The sequence below is a fragment of the Phasianus colchicus genome, chromosome 4 (assembly GCF_987193195.1).
Source record: "Phasianus colchicus chromosome 4, bPhaCol1.hap1.1, whole genome shotgun sequence".
Lineage (NCBI taxonomy): Eukaryota > Metazoa > Chordata > Aves > Galliformes > Phasianidae > Phasianus > Phasianus colchicus.
This window is the reverse complement of record NC_143439.1, coordinates 55,877,037-55,903,534: the sequence shown is the minus strand read 5'-3', so window position 1 is coordinate 55,903,534 and position 26,498 is coordinate 55,877,037. Positions and strand designations below refer to the sequence as shown.

Below are 26,498 nucleotides of genomic sequence, written 5' to 3'. Positions count from 1 at the left end.
ATTCATTTCTTTTTGTCTGTGATGGGTATAAGCGGCTTGTCACTAGCAGCATTATAACATATTTATACTGTTTTCTCCTCCATCTCTCCTCCTTATATCCTCCCAGCTCCTTTCAGGCCCACAGTGTTGCTTCTGTAGTTCCACATTTTACAGCCTCTTTGGAGGCCTGGGGCACAGGGAAGCAGCACCATCAGCAGTGCCAATCTCTGTTGGCACCCACCAGCTCCTGGGCTAGAACTCAGCAAGCCTGGCCTAGACACACAGTCATTGTAGAAACTGCATTTTCTCTCATGTTTTCTTCCTCCATCACCATTCTCATCTCTCTTTATGCTCCTTTAGGTCCTGTTTTCCTTTGCATTTTCGTCTCCCCACTCCCAAACAGATTTAGTTGTAACACTGCTGAAAAACGTAAGCTTTCTTTGAAGCCAAACATGGGAGATGTGGAAAACTTTGTAGCTTGAAGCACACCATTAATTTTATTCTTGTGAAGAAAACAATATTTGCATAATTGTTGGTCAGATATTTTTTTTTCACAAGTAAGCTTCTGCAAAATAAAGGCTGTATATTAAGGAACAAACATTTGCCAGTACTTTTGGTTGGATTATTTCCTCTTCGAAAACAGTGTATCTACCATAACAGCTCCTGTGTTTTTCAGTTACCATCCTAGTCCAGAGACCAGCTGCTGTCACTGAAAGCCCACAGAAATGTGTGAAATAAAGCAGTGAACAGTGCCAGCATTTTCCTCACTGGGCTGCAGGCAGAGGTATTGCTTTGCATATAGCTCCTGAAGCTCCTCCTAATGGATGAAAGCAGGGAAGCCCAAAAAAGCTTCCTCTGCATCTGATGCTGGTTGTATGGAAAAAAAAAAAAAAAAAAAGGAAAAAGAGCCATGGTTTTACTGCTATTGGATTTCAGGCTACTTTTCTTGTAAGAGATGCCCTGCACTGAAGGTGTATTAAACTTTTGCTACTGTCAGCAATTAACTGCAAATTTTCAAGAACCTCCAGCTAATACAGACTACAAAATTTCTTCACAATTTGATGTTGTTAATCTTAAGGCTTGCCCCATCTATTGCACTCAGAGAATGTAATATTTAGAAGAACGCTCTGCTGCATTCAACTAAAACACTTTGTTCAGCCACTTCATTTGTACATAAAAATTGTATATTTGGAGGTTTAATTTTGGATAATTTTCAATTTCCATCTTCACTGCAGGTTGCTGAAGTGACAGAAATTTTCATTTTTAAACTGAAGCCACAACAGTTGTGCTCAACAGCCAATAAAGCACACTTTCAGAAATCGGAAAGCCCCATCTCGGCCCTGACCTTATAGCTGCTCTCTTTTGACACACAGAGATTCTCCACTCACTCAGGGTTTTGTCTATAACATACTGGTAAGGCACAGCAGCAGTCAGCAGAGAAGCCTGACCAGCAGTGCCAGTTCTGCAGGGGCTTTAGTAAGTTGCCAGGTTAGTAAACAGCAGATATGGCAGTGTTAGGCTTATTTCCTCACCTATGAGCTTCAGGACTGCAGCTACAGCCATTTGGGGTCTGCCTGTAAAAGTTTGTCATACTTCTGGATATAGCTAACCTCATCACTTTCAAAAGTTAAGTCTTCCACAGAAAACATTTTATATTCATAGCCACCACCCCTTCACATCCTCCTCCATCTCCCCAGGTGTCCCTACACAACCAAACACCAATCCTGGAACCAGAAAACGTATAAACCAAATGCAAACAACTGAAAAAAAAATCTTCTCACATTACAACAGGTCCTTCAGTTTTGGAAAGAGGGGATTAAACATTCACAGTGTGTTGTTTACATTGCAAGCTTCCTTCATGCTCTGTGAGTTTTGAAGTATAAAGGACAATTTCTCAGAGGTAGCCATTGATTAAGATTTAGAAACAAAGTTCTGAGTTCTATAAACTGTAAGCAAAAAAAAAAAAGTCCAACAACAAAAATCCACTGATCCTTCTGTTTGCTTAAGGGATGTGAAAGAGCAGCAATACAACATACAAGTCAGAACTACAATGAGCAGCGCTGTGTTAACATGGAACTACTCAACTACTTACCATAAAAATGAAAGAAGAACTCCATGTTTTCCTTTCAAAAGCTGACATTTTCTAACCTACAGAAATTTAAAGCCAGTAATTAGCATTTAACACATTCTGCTAACCCATCTTTACACATCACCCATGAGCAAAACAGTAATACAGAAAGCTCTTTTTTCAATTAAAGGGAAAATATTTGTACTTTTGTATCTTAATCATACATTGATGCAATGCTTACTTGCATAGAAAACAAGGAAGAAGTCCCCTTACAAAAATCTATTTTTTTGCTTATAAATGCTTTCTTGAAAAGATGTCTATGTAATTAAACAAATTTTACTGTCTAAGTACTTTTTAATATGCTTCCCTGATAATACACTTAACAGCACTCTGACCAGGGGTGGATATACTATCCTACATATGCTGGTGTCATTTCTCTTACAAGCCATAAAGCTACCTGATTTAGCTCTCAGAACCTGAGAGCTGTCAATTTGACCATGAAACAGATGATTTATCACATACATCTCTTATTAAAATCAATTCCTCATTAACACAACATTTTTTTCTGCCTGAATCCCCACCCTTGGTATCACTACTGAACCTTTATTAGAGCCAAAAGCTGTGACATGCTCATTGCCCTCTGCCTCCAAAGCCATGCCACCTGCTTTACAGAGCAAGCTTTTGTCTATCATTTGAGGACAAACTTACTTTATTACAATTCTTATCACCAACTACTGCAGCCTCCACCTTTTCTGCAGCAAGCAAAGCTGATGGTTCTCACTTCAGTTTGCATTATCTACTCCCCTTTATATATCTGATCATTGAATGAATGTTCAACTACTTCCTTCTTGTCTAGCTTCAATAAGCAAAATAAATTTCTATGGTGCTTTTCTTCCTCCATTGGAGCGATCCAGGGGGTTTTACACAAGGTTTAATTAAAAACCTCTGAAAATAAGCTTGTTTTACAAGCTATTAGAAAAGAACATGAGGAACCTTGAAAATTTTGTTTTCATTTTCCTTACACTTAATAACTGCACTTTTTCACAGCTTAAAAACCTGTCTTCCTCTTCTTTTAGTTAAATAAATTCCTTTATTTAACATTCTTCATGTGAAACACAACAGAAGCGTGTAGTCTTGAAGTACCAAGGCTATGCATCTGCTTCCACTATTGCTTACTTAGCACAGAGTTTATTTTTCAGTCTCATCAACATTTAAGCCAAGCTTTGAAGCTATGAAGGATACATACAGGATTAAAACTGAAGGCAGTTTCAAGACAGACCGAGTAGATATTTCCACCCAAACTTATGGAAGAGATGCTAAGAGCCAAGGACAAGCTGCTTCTGAAAGACATTTGTTCTCACCCTAACCCTAATTCATACCTTGTTCAGACAGGAGGGAATAATCTATATACACACAGAATTTTCAATGAAACACAAAGTAGCTTGAGGGAGGGGAGATTTAGTTTGTCAGGGGGAAGTTCTTTACCAAGAGAGTGGTGAGGTGCTGGAACAGGCTGCCCAGAGAGGTTGTGGATGCCCCGTCCCTGGAGGTGTTCAAAGCCAGATTGGATGGGGCCCTGGGCAGCCTGGTCTAGCATTAGGTGGGAAGGTTGGTTGCCCTGCATGTGGCAGGGGGGTTGGAGATTCATGATCCTTGAGGTCCCTTCCAACCCTGGCAATTCTGTGATTCTGTGATTCTGTGACTTATTTGCCTTAGTATAGATATTTGGAGCTATAGAAAGCAGCGTGTATGCTCATCCTACAGAGATGTGAGGTTTGGGCTATAACCTAAGCGAGGAACCCCAATGATTACACTGGCACTAATTGCAACACTCGGCATGGAATTATGATCGAGCCACCTGAATTTTGACTTCATAGTTGAAAATGTATTTTTGGCACCAAGGGGAACCATCAGCTAATACAAGCTTCAACAGCAACCCAAATGGCTGTCATTGCTCCCCTTCCTCCCCAGTAAAGCAGTGAGTTGTCTAAAGAAGTTTAAACAAGCTTGTCCAATAGCTTAAAATGTACATTTTTAAAATGTATTTGGACATTCAGTTCAAATTCAGTTTTTCTGGAGATACTTATAAATGCACTTCTACACATGTGGCAGTTCTGAGGTTGGTTACAAGCTAAAAGCTAACTAACTTTCTTGCAGCCCAAGTGAAACAGCCCAGCAGTTAAACTCAGTTATACACTCCTCAAAGCATCACTTTGACAATTCGTAGATGGGAACTACTCAGAAGAAGCAAGAATTCCACCCAAATCCTAGTAAAACTGTCCTTCCAGTGTTGTTTGTATACAAGATCAGTTCAGGCTACCAAACCAAGTGTTAGGGAGGTGCAGTAGAACTGACAAGCAATAACTAAGTGTACCTGGATGAGTCCTTGCATTATAAAACACCACCTCTGGATAGGGAGAATGTCAGAGCCCGTCCTGTATTCAGAGAGTATGCTGAACAGTAAAATGCACAAGAGAGAAGTTTGAACTGGGGAAACAAGCAGACAAATGCAGGCAGCCCAACAGAGAAATGTATAAGCATTTTTTGCTATTAAATATGAACGGTTTCAGAAAAATGGGTAACAGTTAAAGGAACAAGTAAAACCCCCAACCATGACCTACAACCTCACATTTGTCACAGCATTAAGATGACACAAAATATGACCCTGCTTATGTTGCTAAGTCAGCAATTTAAGTAGAGAAAACTATAATCATAACTGAAAAAAATCTTTCATAATATTGCATTTCAAATAAAATAGTTTGACTAATGTTGTAGATAAATTCTAATTTAAATGGAATTGCAGTGTAACTACAATGATTTTAATTTTCAAGATACTTTATTGTGAAAGACTGTACAGATTGTTTTTAAAAACCAACAAACCTCTATAGAATATAACTTCATTTCAAACAAACTCTAGAATTGATGCAATTAACTGAACTATCTGTATTGTCTATTTCAAACACCAAATATTTTCTTCTGACTGAAACTGTCACCGTTTTCAGATATGAAGTAAAATCAACATGACATTAAATGCAATAACATTTCATTAAAAACCAACAAATGAGGACAAAACTGGGCTGCTGGGGAAAATACCATTTATTATACTTTTAAATACAAATTTGAAATGCATTGTGGACACATCTTCAGAGTTACATGTGAAAAATGTACAAAGTTGTATTTTGCATTGCTCAGCAAGATGCAGCCAGCTGCTCCCCCAGTGCACATCAGCAGCCTCACCAGCCCCTCCTTTGCTCCCTTTCACTACACTCAGCCACCAGACAGAAAGGGGGGTGACCAGGGAAGTGAAGCCACCCAGCTGGAGAGAGACCCTCCTTGAAGCCCTTGGCTGGCCAACCGGGATACCCCTGATAGTGTCAACTTCAAGGTCTGGGCTCCAAACCAGACGGGATGAACTGTAAACATGTTTAGCTTTGAGGGGAATTTCAAAAGAAGGCCCAGGGTGTCTCTTGGAGAAGGGAGAAGGAATGAAGAAAAGGCTTCTCTCCTGCATCACAGCAGAGGCAAAAGCAAGAGGAAGGAAGACAAAGGCTGAAAAACGCAGTAATAATCGAGTCACTGGTAAGAGAATACAGAGACAGAAGACATCAGCACTCTATCCAAAGCAGTGATTGCTTTGCTAATTTGGCCCAGTCGGGAGGAACCTTTTCTACTGCTAATGGAGCAAATCTGACCCTTTTAGTTCCTCAGACAGAATGAGGATTATAAGCGTTTGACATGGATGTGTCAGAATTTTAATTAAAAAGTGTTAGTTTGTTAAGCAAACTTGCAAAAAAAAAAAAAAAACAACTTGGGAAGTTTTATCCATTCTGTCTTTTGTGCCTGTACTGATTTTTTTTTTAATGCAGACTCCTACTGCATACAAAGTACATGCAGAAGTCATCACTTTTGAAAAATACATATGTAACAACTATTAAAGTTATCTGAACCTAAGTTAACAGGCTTTATCTTTTATATTTGAAGCCTGTGGTGTTTAGGTTCCTTTTCCCTGTCACTCCTTTCCATCCTAAATACCCTATCTGTGCTGGAGGCACTAGTCAAATTCAGTATTTTTTTTGTTAGACATCTTTCACATCCATCTGCCAAGAGAAGTAAGTGGAAATATACTGCTTCCCTAGATACGTGGGAATAACTTAAGTTTCACACGGAAGGAACTGTTTCTCTAACCTACCTGTAACCTACCTGTAAGGAACCTGCTATAGCAGTGGGGCTAGATTTGCTGATCTCCAGAGGTCCCTACCAACCCTGACAGTTTTGTGATTCTACAGTTTGTGGAGATTGATGCTTCAAAAGAAAAAATTAAAAAAAATCCCAAAACACAAATCACGAAATATCAAAAGTTCATCCTTGTAGGAAGAATAAAGATAATAATGCATACAATCTTTTGCTTGGCAGATTCTCTCTGTTCCATCCCTGCATAAAGTACCTACAATTTGTAAACAGTCTTTAGAAGCATTTAATAGCTTTAAGGAATGTGTAATCACAGTTCATATGGATTTGTCCCACACTGAACGATAACGCTACACAGTAGTTTCATGTTTCCATAACCCAGTTCTAATATTACCAGTACTGTCTGCAGTGAGCAAGGGTCCATCCTGTCCACTGCTTTTAAGTGGTCCGTTCTGAATGGCTAAATTTAGGCCGTAAGATTTTTGCTGGTTTTCAAGTTCAACCACTATTGGTTTCCTCAGTATATCTTTTTTGTTGTTGGTAGCTATTGTTTTTTCAGTATTTCTGCTGCTTTTTGGAAGCGTACTGCAAGCATCACTGCTATCTTGTTGGGACTGGTTATACTGACGTTCCCGGTATGCCAAATAGGCTCTCCTGCTCCTGGAATGTCCTTCACTGTTGCTTGGTCGGCTTTTAGGTACACCATTTTGCACACTTCCTTCAACACTTGTAGGAACATCGTATGCATATTCCCTCAATACTGCAAGCCTGCTAGCACGGTGCCCCTTGCTTCTGTTCTTGTGATGCCGACTTGGGTGCCCATTTGTCCGAAACTGCACCTCTAATGGAGCTACGTGCATTTTGATGTCGTTATCCACCGAATGTTCAGTGAGACTGTTATCAAGCTGAGGCCCTGTGTTTAATGGTAGGGAAGTAGAGTGGCACTGAGCTGCCGCAGCTTGTAAATTAGTTAGTTTACAACCTTGAGAAGAATTTTTTAGGCTTGATGCACTTTTATTTGTGCATGAAGATTCTGCACTGCTGTTGGTGCACTTCGGGGTCTCTCCGTTGGTTCCACTGGAACTGGATGGCTGAACATTCACTTGCACGGAATACGTACTCCTTCCAGGGCAGCAAGTTGTTATCCATGCATGCCTGACATCTTCCCTGTTAACACAGTGATGCACCATAAGAAAGGCACTGAGGCTTAAACACGTTGCCCCAAAAAAACAGCTAAAAATCAAGTCCATAGGATAATACAGGGAAACGGACAGAGCTCCAAAAATCCACAGAGCAATGTACAAAAGCAAAGTAAGGCTCACTCCCATAAGCTGTGCTTGAAAGCTGTGCTCATTCTCTAATGCAGATGTAGACACTAATGACACTGACAAGGAATCTTGATGAGTGAGTTCCCCATGTTCGTTGGTAGCCAGACGCTGCTGTTCCTCAGCTGGTTCCTTAAGCTCATATTTACGTTCAGGGTGCCGTTTTAGTTGTATGAATATGCTGAGAAAATACATGCAGTTTATGAAAATTATAAAGCTAGCTGGTCCATAAAATGCTCCTAAGCTAGGTTCCCAAGCCATCCAGCAACTGAAAAAAAAAACCAACACAAAAAGTCAAGACAAACATGTTTTCATAAGTAACTTATACTTCCATTGGTTCAAAATGGTACTTGAAATGATCTTGGCTGCATTACATTTTCTGAAGCATTCAGAATCGCAGGGAGTATTCAGAAAAGCAAGACTGAGAGCTTATAACAGAACTCTCAGTTATACAGTACTTACTAAGGTGCATTAGGTCTGCTGCCATAATTTCGGATGTTTGCTGCTGCTGTTATTCCACAAACTATGACAGGGATTCCTCCACCAATAAGGTAGAACCTAAGAAGTAAAACTAACATATCAGTGATTGCATGTAACCCTAGAGGAAAGGAGAAAGAGCTTTCCAGGATTCTAGAAATATATCATTTTGTTAAGAAAAAAAGCAGATGAACTGTGTGTGTGCTCCAGCAAAACTTTTTTTTTTTTTTTAAAGTCTTCTTCACTACAATTTTTTTCTCCCAGTATAAATCCACCCCTCCTTCAATTTCCAATTTCCCTCTGAGGTACTAAACATACAAGGTACATAAAGTAAGAAGGGAGATGCAATAGCTGGCAGTCAGAAGTTGTAAATTACTACAAAAGAATATGGACACTTAGAAGGAAATAGTTTCTGAAGATGAATTAAGATGAATTTGCTTAATATGGATACTTTTCTGAAGATCAGACACAAGAACTGGTCATTTGTTTTGTTTTAAAAGGACTGAACTTGTAGCATACATCTCCTGCTTCCCCGTGGCAGCGTTAATGAAAAATGCATGCTTTCGTAAGGATGAGGGCATACAATGTTAGAGGATCCAGCTTTAACTTTTAACTCCAATTTTCATGAATTCATGTTGAATTTGTTAGTGGCAGATCAATAACAGGTAACAATCATTCCAATCAATGCGACTCTGTAAGGTACATTATGTTAATCCTGTCAAAACTCAGATCAAATTCAGATCAACATGCTCTGAAAGCTATTTTTGTGGTATATAACGTGGGTAGTTTGTTTTGTCAACAACAAATATTCATTCCCGCAGTCTTGAATTTGCCCATTGCATTTCAAACTATTTGCCAGAACTTACTTTCGCCTCAACTCAAAACGAAACATTCTAAAATAAACTATTTCTTCTTTGGAGGTCCAGGTAGACTAAATATATTACTCAACTGCCCAGGCTAAGAAGGATCATGTTTTGTCACTTGTTTATTCAGTGTCATGATATAGTAAACAGGAAGAAGACAGACAAAACAGATCTTTGTGGCAGACCTTACTCCACTCATCTATCATTACAAATTACTAAATCACTGCCTCAAACATCTACCACTATTCAAACAAACAGTTTAACTTGATTCTACACAAGACAAGCTGTTATTATTGGGGCAGTGAAGTAACACGGATTGTTTGCAGATTGTAGTTCAGTCTGCTGTGCTGAAGGACATGTTTATTTACAATCAGCCTTGAACTCCTCTCGACCCTCTACCCCCAAAAAAAACCACTGAATCAATTTCAGAAGTCTTTTTTTATATTGTTTATGACCTGTGACAAAGCTGCACTAACACAAAGAACAGAGCTCATTATCAACAACATCTTAAATGCAATGAACAACACACAAAACAAAGCTTATCTGTGCTAGTGGGAAGGATGATTAATGGATACGAAGTCCATTCTCAAAAGGCACCCCCAGGAACTGAAGATCACTGTGTATGCATACTATCTACCTACCAACTGCAAAGTGAACTTTTTGGAAACACAAAGAGTGCAAAACAGAATAATTTATATATGGATATACAGTTTTCTTCTCATTTATCATATACATCTACTGGAGTTTTAATTTGTCCATTTTAAAATACCCTTTGTTAACCTGAAAAGGCACGTGAGAAGAAGAATCTAAGTAGCACAAAGACAAATTTTGAATTGGTTGTTTTGCCTCTTTCCATTCAAGAAACAGGAGAAATGAAAATAACAGGTGACTGGTTCCATACAAACAAGAAACTCCTGCTCAGAAGTCCTTGCCCTCTGCTACAACTGGGGAGGTTTGTTTTGAGCACAAATATAATAGGCAACTGAGTGAAAAAAAATTCTTTCACAGCTGCTCAGCAACAATATCACACATTGACTCAGGAAATCCTGATCTGCAGAGAGGAATCTGAGAATACATAAAGTATGTTCACCCTGTTCTTGTACTTCTCTTCAGAGCTACTGATGAGGCATTCAAATCTGAGGAGGTGTATGTTTATGTTTACACAGATCTAAGCCTGTGAGGCTGGTAATTTTACAAGAAAATTTTCCAGAGAAAGAAAAGCATATAGTAATAGCGGATGGGGGAAAAAAATTGCAACAGATGTTAAAATGCCCATTCAGTACCATGCTGGAAGGCACACATGATACCCTACAATAAATGGAACAGACTCTTTTTCTTAATATAATAGACAAAATTAAATAACGCAATGGGAATGCTCAGTGGTACAGATACTAACCTTCTGGCTCACATACACTGTATTTCTATATGTTTGTACATTGTACTGCACATTTTAACTGATACTTAGAAAAATGGTTCTAACTTCCTCCTGCTTCTGTATGTCAAAATTAAGCTTTCTAAACACTTGCCTGTGTAACTAATCAAAGTTAATCAATGTCTGCCACCTTGTGGAGAATTCGAGCTTAGCAGTTTTTAATTAGTATCTGGAGGCTCAGTGAGCTATGGGTATAAATTACATCAATCTTTATTATTAGAAGTACTTCATGGGGGAAATTTTACAGATAAAAAGTTTGCCCCATTTCAGTGATTTCAGAAACAAATATTCTAAAGAGGAACACTTCACAAAGAACACTACTTTTATTTGATAATGGCATTTTCAGAAAAATGTATTAAACTATACTTAAATATTAGTGTTTGTTAATTTTCTGATAACACAGTTCTCCCCAGTCATTTCCCTATGACGATTTAAGGTAAAGTGTTCCAACCTAAAGCCGTAACCAAAGCCTCAGATGCACTGCTGAAACAGTAACATGATAAGACCAAGCATCCTTCACCTCATCCTCACTCTTGGAAACAGAGAAGTCTGGAAGAGACTTGAATGGCACTTGGAAAAAAACAGTATTGACTTTACAATTTCCAGTCAGAACATGAGCATGGTGATCTGGCAGACGGCACTGCACAAACAACAGGCTCACCTCAGCATTGGTCTGGGTGGAGGTGGTGGCTCATCAGTATCTTGACATCTTTTTGCTTTTTTGGTTACTTGCTTGTAAATATTACGAGATGTCACTCCCAGCCACAGTACTGTTGCAAGAGTAGAATAATGGAGAACTATCCCAACCTTAAAAAATAAAAATAAACCCCTAAGCATTTATAGCTTACCAAGCTACAAAATTACCATTTATTGTATGACTGGCATAAAACTTGAATTTCCAAAATTTCAGTTCAAGAAAAGACAATTTGCTACAATGTTTTCAACTCTCAATCTAATAATTGCAAATTCGAACAAAAGCACTACAGAACATTATAGTAAAGAATTATAAACTTTTAGGAGTCATTGGAGGAAAAGAAAACACTTCAAAAATTTCCACTGACATTGTTCCAAAGAAGCAATCGTGTGACACTGAAACATGGCAATGATAGATGGCTCAATCTCAGAAGAACAAATCATCACAAAAGAGAAGTCCTGATAAAAGCTGTTTGTTTAGAAAAAGCACAGGTCTTTGACTTCAAACACTTCTCATTTCCTCCTTTTAAGTTACCATGAGGCAGTAAAAATAATTATGTTTCTATTTGCAGAAAGCAGTTTTTATATGGTCTGTAAATGTCACATACTTATTATAGAACTGTTATTGAGAGCTGTAAGTCTCAAAAATAAAAGATAAGGTAAAACAATCACTGTGATAGCATTTTTGGCTAAAAAAATCTGCTGCTCTTATAAAGTATTTTTCCAGTTTTCAAATAACAGATTCTTATCTTTAAGGTAGAAAAAGGTGATTCTTCATCTAAATTTAGCATTCTGATGAAAATGCCTGTACAGTACTGCTTTTCTGTAGAAAGCAAAGGGGTGTATATGAATATAGAGGTATGAAACGTACCTGATTTTTTCAAACGATATTAAGCACAATTCCAAAATATTCACTGTTATAATAAACAAACCTCAAAATATCAAGTTTTAATATTTAAAGTTTCACTTTCCCTAGCAAAATGATGTGAGTTAAAATCTTAACATTATTTTCTGGAAATAATTTCAACTTATTTTCTTTTGCTGCTGTGTTTACTTACTGCTTGGCAAATACTGGCATTCCTGGTCTGAGTTACGCCTCCAATGAACATCACACATGTCAGGAAAATGTGAAAACTCAGGTTAACTAGCATATGCCAGCTTTTCACACTGATCCTGATCAGACTGTTAAAGAAAATGAAGTTAGACAACATAAAAACATAGAGCACAGCTGCATTATCATCTTTCAGAAACTAGAAAGATACAGTCATGTTAAATGAGATGTAATTACTGTTAATGACTGTTTGACTATCATGCATTTTGTAATCAAACAAGCTCTGGACTTCATTACAAGAAATTAACATGCCCTCCTATTAACCAGTTTAATACAACTATTTTGGCTTTGATTAAAAAAAAAGTCAGGATCCAAGCTTTCATGTCAACACAAAAGTAAAAAGTAGAACATGGTTTAATTTCACTGTCATTTTTGAGAGTGGTCATTTCCATCACCACAAAAGAGAAGGATTAAAGAAATACATGGTTACAAGACCTAAATTATCACACCAAAAAGAAAAAATGAAATAGCCACTTCCTTAACAGTTTGTTTGCATCAACAAATTTTATAGGAAAATATGGATACAGATCACTACGTCATGCTCAAAACAGAAGGAAAACGTTGTTGTAAGTGCTAAGAAAGCAGTTTAGTCTCTAATTTTATTCATACCTGTGATGGTATATATAGCTGACTATGATCATCAAGAGGCACATTAGCAAAACCATGGCAGTGGCATAAATTACTGGATGCAAAAGATCAGCTGGCTGTGTATATAATTCAGCTTCTGTCAAGTCCTGACAACAAAACCAAAAGCAACATTAGTCCACCTCCTTATTCTGTAGGAATGACAGAGGAAAACAAATATACATATATATAGAATTAACAGGAACTCTACAGATAAAATACTAAGTCCTCACTGTCTCCCCAGTTAGTTAAGGTAGCTCACAAATACCTGCTGTTCTGGCTGAATGTTATAAATGCAGTCATATTTTAAAGCATGACTAAATGTCACGTATGTAGGAATACAGAGACAAGTTAGCGGTTCTGATGAAACCAATTTTATTATTTTTAAAATGCATATAATTTTGCATAGTGTGTAGAATAAAACTGTGCTCCAGTGAAGAGTAGCATCTACAATAACTTGGACAACTTAAGAGAAACCACGCTCAGCAAGTTTGCAGATGATGCTGAAGCAGGGGAGTAGATCAGCAGGCTGGAGGACATTCAGAAGGGCAGAGAAGTGGGCTGGGAAATGTTATGAACTTCAAAGGAATAGCTGAACATTTTTGCATCTGGGATGAAGTAACTCCCATGAATGCAACGTATGGGCTAGGTGTAGGACTGAAAAGAAAGCAGGAAAAGAAGAATCTGAGGGTGCTGGTAGACAGAACTTGAACACAAGTCAGCAGCACAGACTACAGTCCAAGGCCACATTTCAACTGTACCAGTGAAAATGACATACAGATTAATTATTCCCCTCTGCAACCACCTGTACAGAACTGTACTCAGCTGGAGGCCTCCTAGTACAGGAAAGGCACTGACACAGGATGGTGCAACAGGTGAACCATACAATGGAGGCTGAAAAATTATTATACTGGACTAGTTATTCTAACAAGAAATATCATCATTATATTGAGCTATCGACTGGGATAGTATGAAGATGACAAAGTCAAATTTTCTGGAGCTGAACAGAGAAGACTGAGAGGCAATGGATTTCTTATTAAAGCTAAAAAATAGGAATTCTACATAGTAGGTACATTTCAGCTCAAGTTGAAACAATTTACTAGGATTGTTTCCCTAATGGTAACAAATTTGAAAAATGCTTCAGTATCTTCTGACACAGAATGAACTGTTTTTTCACTGATATTAGGCAAACATATCTATTTTTTCCTTTTTGGAATAGACTGTATACAGAAACATATCTTCTAGCCACATATGGTGAGTCACTCAAACTTCAAGAGTTGTGCAAAGTTCAAATGCCTGCTGAGGGAAAGGAGAACAAATTCAGCCTTTACAGAAAACAGAGAACATTAGGAAGAAGCTTCAGCTTGCTTTGGAGAAAGATCACAGTGATATACATTCTATTTTTAAGGTTAAGGTGAGTAATCTGATTTCATGGACGGGAGGAGAGTTCTTGAATCAACAATTACCATTAAATTAGAGTTGGCAGTGTATTTACTACTCCTTCAATTGTTCTTTTATCAGAATATAAATTTGTTATTGCTAAGTAACTCACCAACCTCACTCCAAACAAATTTGATCAAATTGCTATTTGATTTTTTTGTGTTTGTTTTTCTTTCAGCACTTGGAAGAAAACGCTCTGGAAAAGATCATAAGACATTACGCTTTCAGGCAGCCAGTGTTATCAGAACTTAACGCTGCCCATGGTCCAGTCAATATTCACCTGGAGATCATTAGGACCACACTGCAGTGACAGATATGAGTGAAGGTAATATCACACAACTGAGAACAAAAACCATAGGAGAACTCCAGTCACTGCTTCCAAGTAGCATTGACAGGTAGCATGATGTCATGTATCATTTGTTATAAGTTTAGAGAGCAAAAGCTACAAAATCACAAAATTTAAAATGAACTTCTAAAATGTTTGAGAAAATTCAGCTTGACCCAATACCCACTAGATCAATGGAAGTCTGACCGCACTGTCAATTTTTCATCATATCTACTAAAAGGAGTGAGGAAGCAAATAATGTTATTTTTGAGCTAAACTGATCATAAATAATAATCTGTTTATAAACATGTCAATAAAACAGAAGCTGTTCTATTATTAAGCAGTAGTTCAAATAATTTCAAAACACGTAGAGATTTTTATAGCTCTATCTTTCTAGATCACGAGATTAAAAAACCAGGCACTCAAATACAGCTCCCTTATCAGAAAGGACTTTACATTATGTTCTGAAACGTATACAGATATACAAGTATATTACATCTGCTTTTGTTTTAAATAGGTATAGAAGAATAAATAATTAAATAACTCAGATTATTAGCCAGAAGTCATGCAGCCAGGATGATGAATACTGCTTTTAGACTCTATTTCTGTATTTGATGTTAATGATAGTTCTAGAATTAAAAGCCAAACTTCTAAAACAAAAATCAAAAAACTTCCTATAAGCCAGTTATCTGAATCCAGACTTATGTACCACTATGAGAGTCTATTAAGATAATAGACTATTGTGGCCTTTTGAAATTTTCAGTTAAATAATACACAGGCATTATGAAAACCATCTTCAGTAGCTACTTAGAGAGCTAGAAGTTCTGCAGTGTTTTAAACTATGTGCAAAGAACTGCTTAACAAATAAGAGTTAGTCTTCCTTCCTTCACCCATCCTCTCCTCTCTTGTCTCTACTGTCTAACTTTGAACATTAGATAATATTTAAGGAGCACCAGTTCTGAGTGCACACAACAACAGACCAGCAGAGAAGGATGAAAGCTGCCTCATCCTCTTTTTTGACTTCTGATTGTCAGCAGTTTTCTACACGTCTCACAATATACGTAGATACTGATGCAATTGTGCCATATGTAAATTTAGAAAGTCATTTACAGCTGCAGATTAAGTATGCCCTTCATTTTTCTTCCTCCAGATGGCAGAAACGTGACCAACTTTAAGCAGAACTTCTCTTTGAATGTATACTATACCTACAGATGAAGTTTAATTCAGTTCTAAAGACAACAAATTTAGCAAGTTACAAAATGCTTTCTTAAAGCGTTTACAATTTCACTGTTTCTTACTAGTTTACCACTTTTATGGCTTCACATTTTATACAGGCTGATGACTGAGCAGGTCAACAGCCGCTGGCCATAAACTGGAAGCTTCCCAGGCCAAATTCCAAACTGAAGAGCTCTGGGAACAAAGAAGAAATCCTACTTCCTAACTGAAGAGCAGGAAAAGAAGGCACCTCTCTCCCTTTTTATTCAGCTACCATTATATTTTAGAACTTCTTTCTTATTTTATTGAAATCACAAGTTAAAGTTGAGGTAATGCTGTTTTAAACAACATTTAAAATGTTTTATTTTAGATAATAATTATTTTTTTGTTCACCTTTTCAACTGATTTCATTTGGTAACGGACCTACATATTAGTAAGCGAGTAGCTTATTTGTAACTTAAAAATACAAATTATGAACTATAACAACAACAAAAAAACACAAAAAAACTACAACCCAACAACCTGGGAAGCATTAATAATGTTAATAAATTTTATCCAGCAGACAATAACAACTTCTCCAATATTAATTGTTCTTTATTTTGAACTGTCATTATTAGACAAAAGTTCATAAAAGCACATATGATTAAATAGTTCATTAGAATGACCTCTTTTCTATAGTATAGTACTTTCTGCATAAAAGTTATTTTTATTTCAAATACTCAGCAGTTAATCCCACTTTGACAGTTTTCCACTTAAACCTCATTTTGAATGAAAACTTGTATTTACAGAAGCAGCAACTGAAGATTCCAGTGCCTTGTTTTCTTAAGGAACACAGGAATGCTTACTTTAATGCAAGAACAAAGAACAATTGTGGTTCCAATACTTTTAAGTTCCAGAAAGAATATGTAATGTTAAGTATCATACCATTAAAACTGCATAGTTGCTGAGGGAGTAGCACTGAATGGTAGTAATGTTTTCATCAGACAGAAGAATGCGACAGCCATCAGACTTCCATCCCCCTTGTCCGTTCAGTAGATCAAAGTCCCACTGAGCTGCAACAGCATCTGCTCCATGTGCAATACGCCTTAGTGTCACATTTATAGGAACATGGTGACTGGCTGGGTTCAAACCATCTATTACAAAATAAATGTAGTTGCACATAAATTTCTCAGCTGGCCAAATGCTAAAAAAATCTCTCATTTTTTAGACATGCACAAACTTGATGCAAATAAGTCAACAAAAGTGTCTCAAAGATCATAAAAATGTTATAATATAAAAAACAAACCTATCTTGGTAAGAATGACTGGTGTCACAACTGTACGACGTTTCCCATCATCAGCAAGGTTTGTTGAATTTCCTGTTGCTGGAAAAAGCTTTCCATTGCGAAATGCAATAAGCTGAAGCTTGTAGACAGACTCATCTGCTGGTCTGATTTCTCTTTTTTGTTTTTGGGTGAAAAGAGAAGCTGGCAGCTGGATAGAAGCCTCTATGATTGTATTCTAGAAATAAAAAGATTGTAAAAGTTTTAAAGAGAAAGTAAAATTTTCTTTACAAACAACTCCTCCACCTAAACACTGTCAGAAATGAAAGCACTGTAACAAATTTATTGGACAGCACTTCCAAATAATCCACAGTAGAAGGCCTGAATCTATTAAAAGTCTTATCCCTTTCTTAAAAAGGAAAGAGAAGTGCTAAGATTCTGTAATTGCCTTAATTGTTACAGCTAGTAAAGTTGAAATGGAAATCAGCAACTTGTTACAACAATTTCCAGGCTTCCGGCAACCAGAAGCAGTAACCAAGGCCAGGTGAGAACACATACATACAGCAAAGCACAATTTCTTGTAACTGCACATCACTGTCATAGAAAATGAAGCACTCTACTCAATAAGGTTTTGTTACATTGTACATAAATTATGGTAAGGGAGCATGCCTGTAAAGTGCACAGAATTACACCATTATCTTATACACGCATCCTTCAGTGATGTTCAAGCACAGTAAGTGATAAAAGCAAATTGGTGTGCAAGCCACTCTGCCGTTCTGATACACAGATGTGCATTTGTGTGGGCATGTACATACCTAAAATGAATTAATATACACGCCTAAAATATACATACTAATAAAATGAGCCTTTCAAGTCCATGCACATGTACCATTTTCTAGTTGGATTAACACTGTATGCTGATTGATATGTAATTTAATAAGTAATGAAGGAGAAAAATAAATGAAAAATAAGTAATGAAGGAGCAAAATAAAAGGCAATAACTACTACGACCTAGGGAGAATTTCAATTTCCCTACTTTTGAAACACAGAATCTTTCCACTTAACATGTTTTAAAAAGGAAAACCACACCTATTCATTAAGAAGTGCGTCCATTAAGAAATTATTCCAAAATTAAACTACATTACTCCCTGTCATTTTAATTATCCTTTGTCACAGTCATTCTGGATTACATAAGAATGCTACTTCAATATTAGAACTTGCTTTCCAAGTGATTCATATTTATTATATCATTACAAAGACAACAATTGGGTAAACAACGAATATCCAACCTTTAAAGCCAGACTTGACAGCGTATTTGAAACATTGCACTTAAAACTTAGTTGCTTATCAAGATTTCCATCTGGATCTCTTCTCCCATAATCACTGAGTCCTGTACGGTCTGATGTAGCCACTTTCTGAAATACGGTGCACGTCATCCCAGTGAACCCAGCAGCCTTTATTACGTAAGCCTCAAGAGCAATATTTGGAGAATACTGTAACAACAACAGCAACAAAGATTTAACAATAAACACGTATGCATTATAGGAAGAATAACAAATAATGTTTAAAGAGATTCTCAACTGTAACAGTATGCAAAAAAAACCCAACCCTATTCCTATGTATCTGGTAGGAAACTCGAATATTTCTCCTCTCTCTCCACGTAAAAACAGCAGACATTTTAGATAATGTCAAGTTCTATTAAGCAAGGGAAAATAATCAGTAAAACATTTTCTAAACAAATCCATACTTACAGTAGAATAAACTTGAGCTCCATTTGCAAGCCGATACATAGCAATTTTTTGTAGACACTGTACAATTCTAGTGCAAGCCTTGGATTCCCTTTGTGCCATCCACAGAACACGTTCATCAGCTAACATAATGTTACTTGCTATATCCACCATCACATCGCCAAGCTAACAGGGAAAAGAAATACGGTTATTTTGCATCTTCAATAACATACATCAAGGATAATAGCAACCAGAAAATGCAATGCTACTTGTCAACATCAACACTCAAATATCACACCAATGCAATTTGCATATTTACACTGCACTTATAGAATAAAAACAAAAAAAGTGCAGGTATTTCATTAAGATTCAAAGGTATAATACTCCACGTTCTACTCTGGTAATTGTTTAAAAAAACAATTTACAATCAAATTCAAACCTAAAATAAATATAAATAACATAAATCGGCTATGGTATAGTTTACACATTGGGTAGAAAAAAAGGAACAGAGTAATACAAGAAGAACTTGTACACAATCCTTCTGCTCCTCTTCCTTTGGCTATGCCTGTCCTTTCTTTGATTCCTTCCTTGCTCGTCATTAATTTTACAATGTCAGTTTTAGGTCACAAGCTATTCACAAATGATGGCAAGTAACCACAGGTAACAGAGTGATTTCAAAGCCACTAGTTACACTGTTATGAAGTTGTTGCTTACACATCTTACCTGGTCTTCTGTATGGTGAAATACAAACCAACAAACTGAATTCCTTCATGTACACAACTATCAAATATCTACATTGGCCTACATTCGATTTTTCACAGCATTTTAGGAAGCGGCAAATGCTACACCAGAAGTGAAAATGCATGTACTCTGAACTGAATGAAAAGCCATTCTCAGAGATTAAACTTTGCGACTAATTTTCTACATGAAGAATACAAGGTTGGAAAATATCTCCCTTACATCTGGATTTATTTTTTTTTTTTAATTACTGTTTGTACTTTTAAGAACATTGCTAGCAAGGTTAGAACATAGCAGATTGTTCTCCTTTTCAAAAATCTTGAAAAATAAAGGCAAAAATACTAATATAAAAATATTTACTGTTTTAGGAACTGAGTTTTTAGGAACAAAAGCTATAGACATTACAAACCTCAAAAACTATCAAACAGCATTGTGCAAAATCTGCAGACTGAAGCCCTTTTTGTTGAATTTTCAAGAATAGATTAAACAAATTAATTGAAGATGCTTGTTAATACTTTAAAGTAGGTACCATGCCCTATACATCTACAGATGATGTTTTTACAATACATTATCAGTGTTAAGATCCTGAAACCATAGGACTCATGTTTTAAATACTGCGTATTATTCTTTCACTTTAAGGTATGCGTAAGTTTTTCAAGCTGCAATCTAATTTATGACAATCTACTGAAAACGTTCTGAGTGTCTTCAGCTTCTTTTCATATGAAAAAAATATTAAATGAAACATTTTACCATTTATACTATTTATATTTCAGAATAGCCACTGTAATGCAAACAATATCATATCCACAGTTAAAAAGAATTCTACAGACTGAGACACTAACAAGAAACACGTCAGTCTTCCTAACTAGTAGAGAGTATTAAACGAAATTGCACTCACATCCTTTCAACAGATTAAAACAAGGTTGATTTAAAAAATCAAACCAATTAAGATAAAAGAACAAAGTTACGCCTGAAATCACAAAAATTATAACTTTTTCTTCTTTATATGATTTATTACCTTCAAACATGGCAAATCAATGCCAGATTGTGAGGCTCTACAGACAATAAATCACAGCTGAGAAAAGAGTATCCTTATAATGTAACTAATCGCACAGCATTCTAAAATGCTTTCAGCTGGATACAAATATCAGCCATTTAATGAACTGCTTGTATAATTGCAAGATGTACCAAAAAAATTGCAAGCTACGATTGTAAAAATGAATTATAGATTGAAAATTCTCCAAGGAGCTCTATGAAGAATTTATAGCCAGCATTTATGGTTTTCTGAGGGGTGAAGAGGAAAATTTGGCTGCTTTCTTTGTGCAAGGCATTGTAATTGACAACTGCCCAACATGCACTGCAGAGTGAGATCAATTTAAACCTCTGTTCAGCAGTGAAACAGAGAGTTCCTGCCCACTGGTGGGACTATTCCATCACTCACACTTTTCTCTCCAACAATGAGCGTTCTCTAAGATTTTATTTTAATGTCTTATCTTATCCTTCAAAATGTAGGAATTCTGAAAACCTTAGAGATATAGCTCAATACTGAATAAAGACATCCTACCATGGTGGGAGGGGAGACTGTAAGTCTTGTTTTATTCATTATTGAGAGGATCTCTGAGGCTTTCATTATTCATCTTTTTAGATAAGAACCAAGACCAATGAAAACCTTTGTGACCCACTCCATATTAAATAAAAACAGACTTACTGTACCTATCTCCCTGCTCCAGTGCTGACCAGAGGTGTTACTCACATTACAGGTCCAGTGAATGCTGGATGATCTCAGCGCGAATGCAAGGTCTGTGACCATGGGTCAGCAACTTCAGAGACCTACTAAACAAACAAAAAAATGGGATAGAATCTGATAAACCACTAACTCGGTGCCTGCATCTACTGTTGAGAAGGCTTCACTGCTCAGGATACTTTAGGACACTTTGGTTATTTTTAAAGCAATGGCAAGTTATCCAGTTACCTCTTTGTACTTTTCTGCAAATCTTCCGAATTTCTCTATCATTTCAGCCACAAAAATAACATCCATTTTATCAGAAAAATTTGCAGCTTCAACAGTGTAAGCTAAGAGCTGTCTTGCTGTTGCCAGTGCGTTAGTGAGGTTGAGCGGCATCTACACAAAGAAGAAACAAGGTTCACTTTTTAAAAATGCTTAAGTACAAGACAAAGGAAACACTTTAGCAATTCACAAACCAGCATTTTCCCCGCAAAGGATAACAAACCCCACAGGGATCACAGGAGAGTTCAGTTTAAGTAGCTAGGAACTACCACCCTATCAGCTAACCACACATTCTCTAACATGCTGAAGAACCAAAACTTGCAGCCTTAAATTTTATTTTGTCTTGTTGTCTTATAAAGGAGAGAGATGTTGTACCACAAAGAGCAAAAAAGACAGTGTTGTTAAAAGCTTATTTTGTTTTGCATGACAGCTTGAGTAATGTGAAACTCCTAGAACATGGTGTTTCCTAGCAAGAGAAGCCAAAAGAAATTCTAACGCACCACTGCTGTTGCATTCTCTTGATTCTATAATTAGTAGAAGTGTTTATAATGGAACTTGCACAAAAATCAAACCCAAGACAGATTATTTCCATGACAAAGATCATGGCTTCATGATCTTTCATGAAACAAGTACCAGGTACTAAACAGTACCTAACTCCAAAATGCCTGAGCTAGCAGGGACCAAAACCAGCAAATTTCATATAGTATAGTAGAATGCTGTGCAAATGTTATCAGCTCATGTTCAGTTGCTATCCATTATAATCCAAACTAGAAGCATCTTGCCTCTCCATTTTTTGGTGTACAAACATTCAGTCTGTCCTACTGTATTTGTAATCTGCCATGTAAGCATAGCTGTACATCAGTCCCTGCAGGTCTTAGCCCATATACATAGATTTGAATGCAATTAAAGGAAGATTATTTTTTTCCAAAACATAATTTACAATTTAAATATGTGACTCACAGTTCGAAGTCATAACACACATTGAACAACGTAAATTTTCAAGTTCAGGTATTATTTATAATTTCTTTGAACTTAAAACATTAATTTCTCTTCACCTAGAACTATATCTGAATGAAATAAAAACAACAACAGTGAAATATAAATTTACGTTACACAGACTTTCTTCCATTTTAAATGTAGGCCCCTATTTGATTTAAATTACTTGGCAGGGTTCTAACATTCAAAAGAGTTCATCAACTATCTTTGTGTTCAAAGACTCTAATGATGTTTATAATATCATTAAAACATTTGTCTCAATGAAGTGATAAACTTTTGTGCTAAAAAGACTGCCAAACCTACTACACATAAAATGAGGAAGGCTCTAATGAGTAAAAATCAACCTCCAAAATCAAAACATGCCACTCTTCTTGATTTGAGGAAAAAATGGAAATCTGTTTCATTGTAGTATACACCTGTCCCTGTACTTTTTAAGCAGCTAATAGAAACAGTTACCAATTCCACACGTGGAAATTATACTTCTGCTTTTCTGAAGCCAGAATACCATTCTGATACCCACATTTTAAATTGGCAAATTCTTCTATAACCCAAAAAAAATTGCAGCTCCAAATTTGGGTGGTAGTATACAGTCTGTAGTGCTGTCCTGTTATAGATACTGCTGGATAAACTTCCAGGGTTAAAAAAAACACAACCCAGTTTCATTAAAGCTCACAGTAGGCAAATACTCAATCTTGCTGTGTCCCCCAATGGGGCAACACTTCCCACCTGCTAACCAGACACAGAGCACCACTATGACTTCGCATTTCATGATATTTTCATGTGACAGCCAAAGGCTGCACTTCTAAGTGCCAGGAACGCAAAGCTGCACTACACAAATAGTTCATAGAATCACCAAATCACCAAGGCTGGAAAAGACCTCCAATATCATCCAAGTCCAATTGTCACTTACCATCAGTATTTCCTCACTAAACCATGCCTGTTAGTACAACATCTAATTGCTTCCTGAACACCTTCAGGGATGGTAACTCCCTGGGCAGCCTATTCCAGCACTTGATCTCTCTTTCAGAGAAGAAATTTTTCACAATATCCAACTTAAAACCACTCTCTCTAGTTCTACTGCTCATTAGGTGGTGAAGGGGCTGACCCTCATTTCGTCACAATCTCCCTGGGCCACAACATGCAGCTTTCTCCCTTTCTCCTCCTCCTACATATCCCACATCACTGTTCCCTGATGATCTGGACCAGAGTGGGAAAGTAAAAGCTACTAAGTCTGCAGTGGTAAGTAGAGAGGGAGCAAGTCAGTAGCAATCTTCTACAGTGTAGATTATAAAACATTCTCAGATCTCCCTACATCTATTTGTTTCACAGGTGTTGGTGATATGACAACACACTGGAGAACATCAAGCTCAAACCAGAGGGCTCAAGGATTTATGGAGTATTATACAATGCAGTGCCTATACATGGAACATTTACATACACTGTTTTGCAATGATGTACCAAAAGCATGCAAAAACTAGAGATAAGTCTGAAAAGGAGTGTGGAATGGAAATATTTCATAACTATGCTAAAAAAATCTTTAAGTTCTATAAGATTAGAGAAGTCTCATTAATTCTTACTATCCCTAGTTAACTCCCATTATCCACAAAAACGATTATGGGTTTACTGTGCCAGAGGCTGAGCAGAATGTGTCCACTCTATACTGCTATAATTACAAAAGCTTTTCCCTGTTAAAAATAAAAATGTTTCTTTGTAGTACATATGCAGGTAAGGCATCCAGGTGACAAATACATTTATTACTTGTACCATTCAATTGTCTTTATGCTTTACACAAACACACAAGAATAAAATTTTCCTCATACATTTAATCTGAGGGCAGCCAAAATAGATCACTCTTAACATAAATCTACAAGGTCCATCGTACTCAGGAGATACCCATTTATCACAATTCAGCTAGACTACCAGTGCTACATACTTAAAAGAAAAGACAGACTTCAGAGTTTTTATTTTCCTCAAAAATTTGATTTGATAGAAATGCACAGATTACCTGATTGAACATGTAAAGAACTCGGGTCACATCATTCGCATATTGGCACCTGGAGTAGTCCTCTTCTGCCCAGTATCCTCCCCTGTCACATCTGCGCCAAGCTCTTCTCTCATCCTGTGAGTTGCCAGGATATATCCCACTGCCAGCAGAGTAACGTGTACACAGCAGGTATGCTGTGATGCCTGCCAACGTTCTAGGCCACCTGCAGAGTGAAAAGCATAAAAAAGATAAAAAATAAAAAGAGAAAGAAATTTACATGACAAGTAAATAAAAAGATTATGCACTACAACATGAAATAAAGAGACACTCAAAATTAAGCATCGCTAAACTACTTAAAGGGCCACCTTGGCCCACCTTCAGTATTTTCAAGTTGTTTATATTTGAGCACTATTAACAAAACAAGTACTCAAGTACTAATGCTAGCATATTTTTTCATACTTTCATGAGGTTGCAGGTGATGTGAAAAACATGCTCATAAAACCACACAATCCTTTGAGTTGGAGGGGACCTTTACAGGTCACCTTGTCCAACTCCCCTGCAATGAACAGGGACATCTACAGCTAGATCACATTGCTCAGAGCCCCATCCAGCCTGACCCTGAAAGTCTCCAAGGACAGGGCATCCACCACATCTCTGGACAACCTGTGCAAGTGTCTCAGCGCTCTTACTGTAATAAATCTTTTTTCTTATATGCAACTCAAACCTACCCTATTTTTGTTTGAAACCATTTCCCCCCATCCTACCACAAGGGATCAAGTGTCTGTCCACTTCTTTCTTACAGTCCCCCTTTAGATACTGAAAGGCTGCTATCAGGTCTCCCCAAAGCCTTCTCTTCTCCATGCTGAACAGCCCCAGTTGTCTTAGCCCATACTCGCAGGGAAGATGATCCATGGGATGGAATATTTCTGTGGCCCTCCTCAAACAGGCCTATCTTGTATTGAGGACTCCACATCCAGATGTAGAACTCTAGGCAGGCTTCACCAGCACAGAGCAGAGGTGTAGGATTACCTCCCTCGCCCTGTTGGCCATGCTGCTTTTGTTGCAGCCTAGGGCACATTGCTGGCTCATATCCAGCTTGCCACCCACCAGTATCCCCAAGTTCTTTTTGGTAGGGCTATACTCTGTCCTTTAGTCCCAGATCTGGTATTGATAGAAAGGGTAAGTTACCAATTACTAACAACAGTTTACAAGTGGTTTTTGTTGTTGTTGTGTGTGGGTTGTTTTGTTTGTTTGTTTGTTTTTTAATAAAACTAGCCTACTTCATGAAAAAATGTATTAATGCTATCTAAATACTTGTTATATACAGTAGTAAGTTCTGCAAGTATTCTATTTGTCCTGTTCACATATATTGCATTCATACTAATGCTAAACTACAGGCAAACAGCAGAGGACTACATTCAAAGTGATTAAGAAACAGTGGTAGGAGTACAACCACTGACTGATACTGCAGCCAAACATCTAGCAGCTAAAAATTTAAGTGAGAATTAAGCACTCACAATGTTAAGAAATTTGGAAAGCACTCCTTTCACTAACATGACATAGAACTAAGTATTTTAAGGAAATTTTAATATTCTCCGTGTTTCTTCTGTAATTTTATTGTATATTTTATCTGTAGATGCTTCTTTTTATTAATGTAAGTGTAAGAATAAATACAGGAAATTAAACTGCAATACAATCTTAGTGTACTGATCACTCAAGAAGTATTGTTTCAAAAGGAAACAATAAGAATACAAAAAAACCAGGCCTGAATTATGCTGCAATGCTGAGAACAAGGAATGCCAGTCACAGCCTGCCCATGCTTCCTGGTTTCTCCCTGGAAAGATGCAAATAAGCAGTATTTCATAATTCAGAACACTAATACTTGAAATTCAAAGCAAAAATGACACATACCCACAATAAAGAAGGCTAAATATATCAACTCTTAGAACCTAACAGACTAGGCTAACTAAAACCTAGCAAAAGATTCACTTCATCAATCCAGGCCTTCTGTACCATAATCAAGACAAGCTAAAGCAAGCTCTCT

General features: G+C 37.0%; 1 protein-coding gene across 1 annotated transcript in view; it reads right to left on the bottom strand.

Moving 5' to 3' along the window:
* Positions 1 to 4,896: 4,896 nt before the first annotated feature.
* The window catches only part of ADGRA3 (adhesion G protein-coupled receptor A3), a 55,433-nt gene continuing 33,831 nt past the window's right edge, over positions 4,897 to 26,498 (bottom strand). Inside the window, exons 9-19 of the mRNA XM_031588429.2 lie at positions 24,476 to 24,677; positions 21,439 to 21,588; positions 18,753 to 18,914; positions 18,291 to 18,494; positions 17,026 to 17,239; positions 16,665 to 16,873; positions 12,746 to 12,870; positions 12,084 to 12,207; positions 10,994 to 11,139; positions 8,023 to 8,118; positions 4,897 to 7,828 (exon numbers count right to left, since the gene is read on the bottom strand). Of these exons, the coding sequence (XP_031444289.2) occupies positions 6,586 to 7,828; positions 8,023 to 8,118; positions 10,994 to 11,139; positions 12,084 to 12,207; positions 12,746 to 12,870; positions 16,665 to 16,873; positions 17,026 to 17,239; positions 18,291 to 18,494; positions 18,753 to 18,914; positions 21,439 to 21,588; positions 24,476 to 24,677 (2,875 nt within the window). The 3' untranslated portion in view covers positions 4,897 to 6,585. The remainder of the gene's footprint in view (positions 7,829 to 8,022; positions 8,119 to 10,993; positions 11,140 to 12,083; positions 12,208 to 12,745; positions 12,871 to 16,664; positions 16,874 to 17,025; positions 17,240 to 18,290; positions 18,495 to 18,752; positions 18,915 to 21,438; positions 21,589 to 24,475; positions 24,678 to 26,498) is intronic.